This window comes from Armigeres subalbatus, chromosome 2 (genome assembly GCF_024139115.2).
Source record: "Armigeres subalbatus isolate Guangzhou_Male chromosome 2, GZ_Asu_2, whole genome shotgun sequence".
NCBI lineage: Eukaryota > Metazoa > Arthropoda > Insecta > Diptera > Culicidae > Armigeres > Armigeres subalbatus.
This window is the reverse complement of record NC_085140.1, coordinates 182,020,866-182,026,493: the sequence shown is the minus strand read 5'-3', so window position 1 is coordinate 182,026,493 and position 5,628 is coordinate 182,020,866. Positions and strand designations below refer to the sequence as shown.

Genomic DNA, 5,628 nt, shown 5'->3' with positions numbered 1-5,628 from the left:
GCTCGTGGAAGTTTTATCTTGAGTTGCATCTGGACGGGAGGATGATGTCTGACAATCTTGATCTTCCAAATCATTCATCTGGTTCAGTCCAGCTGTACTATACGCGTCATGCAGCAAACGAGACGTCTGGCCGATCAGAGATTTCGATGCAATCGGGAAGAGAAATCCCGACTTATGACGCTGCCAATTGATTGTGCTCAAGTTGAAGTCACCGTGGATAATCATTTTGTCCCTTGGTCCTAATTGCGCAACGAGGTGCCTGTCGATCAACTCCGCATCATTGATTCAATCGGGAGGGATGTAAAGAAGTGGCATCAGCAGTAGTTACAGCGACCCACAGTTGCTCAACTGACGAGTTGTCAGGAAAACTCACTACGCGAGATTTGAAGCAGGAGCGAACAGCTAACAGAACACCCCCTCCAGTGTTTTTGTTACTGTTAGAAGATGACCTATCTTGCCGATAAAAGCAGTATGATTCGTCGAAGAGTTAATTTACGGCGGTATTATTGTTGAGCCAGGTTTCGGTGCAGCCATAGACGTCGTAGCAGCCATCGCTAAGGCAAGGGCCAAATGATAATCGGCAAGAGAACTATTGATCCCGCCGACGATCCCCAAGACATTCGATGATTCTTGAACCGCACGCCTATCACTGGAAACATCCGGTAACATGGAGTTTAACTGGCGCGGAGATGGTGTAGCAATACTGGAAATCGTACCTAGTACACCTTCCTCCGATAAATGGAACTTGATGTAGTATCGTTTCAAAGTCTCGAAAGTCAAAAGCTAAAGTACAGACTAGCAATCTACATCATTAAAAAGTTGAACCACTTGAACCGGCCATAATATACCGAAAATTGCAATGTCATTTCGCGTCGCATATATTTGCAGTTATGTATCTGTTTTCACATTGATTTAAGTCTGAGATTTACGGCAAATAAACAAGTCTTATTGTAGGTGCTAAATTCTAATACAAAATAAGCCAAATGACTAAAATAAAAACTCATCCTGAAAAATTAGAAATTTTCCATAAAAAAAAAGATATTACCAATAAATAAATCAGGATATAAGCAACGAATAAATAAAATCCACAAAGAATGCAAAATTTCCATGAGCAATTAAAAACATTCCACGAAACAAAAACAAACAAGCACTTTTAAAAGCAAAAATTGTAAAAGAAGAATTTTAATAAATTGCTTTTAAACGTGCTAATTTATTTTTAATTTGGGGAAAGTTCCTAATTGTTTATAGAAATTTTACATTATTTAAGGAAATTTTATAATTATTTATTGCTTATACCCTGATTTGGCTATTGGCAATTTCCAATATGTCTATGGAAATTTTCAAATTTACTAGGGAAATTTTATTTTGCTGCCAAATTAAGGTTATCCTACAAGAGAAACATCTACATTCCAATGCCTTTGCCCATAAGCACGATTTCACATTTCGTCCCAGTGCCTACCATGCTAATTTTCAGATCACATCGAACTACGGATCCGCAATTCGATTGGTGAACGATAACCGCTATAAGATGGGTGAAAAAATCGAGCCTTCAAATGGTGTATTCAATCAAGTGTTTTCGGTTTGCACAAGTGAGTGAGGACGAATTAAAAATGTCGGGGAAATGTTGAAACATCTATTTGAAATATTTTCCAGTAAATCTGATCAATTTCGCAAATGGTGCTACTCTGGGATGGTTGTCACCATTTCTGCCCTTACTTCAGTCAGAAAATTCACCGTTGGACACAGGACCAGTAACAGTTGAGCAAGCATCATGGATCGGGTCGATTCTTTGCTTGGGAGCTTTGGTCGGGGCCATTATTTACGGGAGTCTTACAAGCAGACTCGGTGTGAAACGATGCATATCGTGCATAATATTTCCGAACATGGTGCTGACATAAGTATTTTATCTCATATTTCGTTATTTAATTGATTATGTTTGCAGAGCTTCTGGATGATTGTATATTTTGGAACATCGGTATATCATCTGTACATTGCACGATTTTTGGCTGGGGTAACTGGAGGCGGCATCATCGTAACATTTCCTATTTTTATAGCAGATATTTCCGATAGCAGGTGAGTTATATGATATTTTACAATTAGTGTTAAATGAAAAAAAAACATATATTTTCATATATCAGAATTCGTGGAATGCTTGGCTCATGTTGGGCCTTGTCTAAAAATTTAGGAATCCTAGTAATGTATATAATTGGAGATATCCTGTCGTATCGGACCGTGCCTACTGTCATGATGGTAGTGCCTCTTCTATTTGGAATCCTCATGTTTTCAATACCGGAAACCCCGCAATCATTGCTTAAAAAGCAAAAGTTTAAAGAAGCTGAAAAATCTCTCCAGTTCTTTAAAGGAGTCACGGATAAAACGAAAAATACAGCTGAGTTTCAACACACTTTCGAAGAGTTGCAGAATTTTGTTCTGACTAGTAAAACTGAACATACTAAACTTCAGCTAAGTGACTTCGGTAATTAAATCATGATGACTATCATGTTTTGAAATTATTAAAATATTTGTCTTTTTCAGTATCACCGCAAGCGAGAAAAGGATTATTCATAGGCATATTTCTATTGTTTTTAAACCAATTCTGTGGCGTTTTTGCAATTCTCACCTATGCAGTATCAATCTTCCAGGAATCAGGCTCCGATATAAGTCCCGGAGCATCAGCCATAATCATTGCAGCGATTCAGATAGTTGCAACGGTTGCTTCATTTATTTTCATTGATTTAACCGGACGAAAAGCTCTACTATTGATTTCAACTTTCGGCACGGGTTTGGGGGTTAGCTGCCTTGGAACGTTTTCATGGTTGAAGGAGCAACAATTCGATTTATCTGGATATGGTTGGATTCCGATCGTTAGCCTATCAGTCATGGTGTTTCTCTTCTGCGTTGGATTATGTAATATTCCATTTTTCATAATACCCGAAATCCTTCCCACAAAGGTAGGTGTGTACAAAGTGATAATTAAGCTGAGTTAATTTTAAATTCTTCTAGATATGTAACGTGGGGAACACAATTAGCATGGTTTTGACCACCGTGTTTGCATTTGTGGTTCTCAAGGTAATAACAACTTGTTGCTAACATTAAGAGACACTTAAAAACTTTTGTTTTCTAGATTTTGCCAATTCTACTGAAGGAGATCAAGCTTTACGGTGCAACTGTATTATTTGCGGGTACTTGCTTCATTGGTTTTATTGTTATTGCTGCAATCGTTCCAGAAACTAAGGGAAAAAATCTTGTGACACCTGTAGGCATAAAATAAAATGTTTGTGATCTCTCTTGTATCAAGGTATCGATATAGAGTCCACGAAACTTAATGTTTCGCACATCAATTGCGAATTATTTATTATTATAAACACAAGACGTATCGATGCAATAAAAAATACTCATAATTGTAGATTGAAGAATCTATAAAGATGACAGACTTTTCATATTTATTCCGTTTTCTATCAAAATTACTATTTATTAGAGTAGGGTGGGCAACGCACGTTGAGCCCTGTTGAGCTTCTGCATATCAAGTCAATGTAAGAGTATGCGATAAAAAGAACTTTTTCCTGGCGAAACGAAACGAATGTCTATGCTGGTTCGAAACGAAACTTCGAAACGATACGAAATCAAGGTACTATTTGATCCGAAATTTAACCAAACGAAACGATGTTTTTAATTTTTTTCAGCGGAATTTTGGATGAATTTGTTTTTTATGTATACAATTTTATTGCCGATACTTTGCTCGTGAAAAGAACTACTTCTTCTTCACCAAAGTGAATACGGCTTCAACTATTGTTTCATAGCAGATCGTCGATGAATATCATCCATCCCTGAAATATAAGCCTTGGTCAACACGCGTAACCAAAAGGCTGTTATCTCTTTAAAAAAAACTTGCTCATTCCCGTTTTGATCCATAGGACTAAATTGGATACCTCTTCAACTATTGTTCCATTTCAGGTAATTAGGGAAAGTCGTGGAGTACAGGTCTTAAGGTCTACAGGATTATTATTTTTAAATGGTTCATCCGCTTTTGATCCATAAATCAATATTAGATACGCATTCAACAATTATTCCATTCCAGGTCATCGAAGAATTCTCTGGAGTGTAGGCTTCGATATCTACTCGTATAACCAAATGGTTGTAATCTTTTTTCAAAAATGGTTCATACTCTTTTTGATCTATAGAACCAAATTATAATCATCAAAGCAAAATTGGAAACATTCCCAAAAATGGTTGCATCCCATGTGATCCAAGAATTCAGTGGATCATTTAGCTTAAGGTTTAGACGCGTAGCCAAAGGTCTGTTAAAACGTTTTTAAAATGGTTCAGTTCCTTTTGATCCTTAGAAAAAACATGGATATACCTTCAAGAATTCTTCCATTTCAGTTCATCCAAGAATTTCATTAAATATATGCCTAAACGGCTGTTCGATCGTCCCAAAACTGGTTCATACTTTGTGATTTACAGAACCGAATTGGATTAGCCTTAAACAATTGTTCCATTCTGGGTCATCGAATAATTCCCCACAGTATATGCCATGAGGGCTATACACGTTCACAGAAAAAAAAATCCATGGTAACAATTACTATTTTTACAATTAGACTATTAGACTACGCCATGTTTTTAAAACAACCACAAATTTTCAGTTAAATTAACCATGCATTCGGACAAATTCACCACTGATTCAGTTCATGTAACAACATTCCACCAGGACCACAGTTGATTTTTACTGCGCGCATGGTAAAATCAAACGGGTTTGTTGTCTGCTGAAAATCGTCGGTGCGTATTCCTAAATTAACCCTCGGAATGGTAGTTTCGACCGCAACATTTTTTGCGTGTAGGTAAGGGCTGTTCGTTTTTCAATGATGTATGATGTATCACCTTCATGTGCGCCCACCTTTGCCAGCGAGTCTGTCTCCTCATTGCCGCATTGAGCAGTGAGATGGGACCCAAACAAAGGTAAACTTGAATGATCTTTCGACCAAAACATGAATCTGCGCTCTTATGTTTGTAAGACAGTAAGATGCGTGCTTAACAGGTTTCATCGACCCTCCGGTCCGGCCTCAATAGAACTAAGACTATTAGAGAAGATGAAATAATGGTCTACGGGCTGATTGGAAATTATCCCCAAAGCGAAGTTTATTGCTGCTGGCTCAGCAACATAAACCGAACACGGTTTCTGAAGTTTTCGGAAGGTGGTTGAAGTTACATTGAAAACACCGAAGCCAGTGGATCCGTTAATGCGAGAACCATCAGTGAAATATCTGTTGTTGCAATAGACATGTTCACGTTTTTCAGAAAAAATGGAAGGAATAGAAAGATTTCGAGGATGATCTGGCATTCATTGAATAGCATGTTCCATGGACAGATGGTATTTAATCGAGAAACTGTCATTGGTGAAGTCAACTCGAGGGGGAGTATAACATGGAAGACAAAGATCTGACGATATGTAGTTGAAATAAACTCTTAGGAATCTTGACCGATAAACCAGTTCAAGCATATTATCGAAGTTATGTAAGAAAAATGTGTTACTTGTTCCACATTTGATTAGTATTCTTAATGAGAGCTCCCAGTAACGGTGCTTTAAAGGAGTGACTCCAGCAAGCACCTCCAGGCTCATGTTATGCGTTG

General features: G+C 37.7%; 1 protein-coding gene across 1 annotated transcript; it reads left to right on the top strand.

Annotated features, from left to right (window-relative positions):
* The first annotated feature begins 1,251 nt into the window (after positions 1–1,251).
* On the top strand, positions 1,252–3,556 carry LOC134211348 (facilitated trehalose transporter Tret1-like). The gene is made up of 7 exons (XM_062688127.1): positions 1,252–1,589; positions 1,654–1,886; positions 1,943–2,073; positions 2,139–2,476; positions 2,536–2,951; positions 3,004–3,069; positions 3,125–3,556. Exons 1-7 carry the CDS (start codon positions 1,325–1,327, stop codon positions 3,269–3,271), a joined length of 1,596 nt encoding a protein of 531 aa, XP_062544111.1. The 5' UTR covers positions 1,252–1,324; the 3' UTR covers positions 3,272–3,556.
* The last annotated feature ends 2,072 nt before the right edge of the window (positions 3,557–5,628 follow it).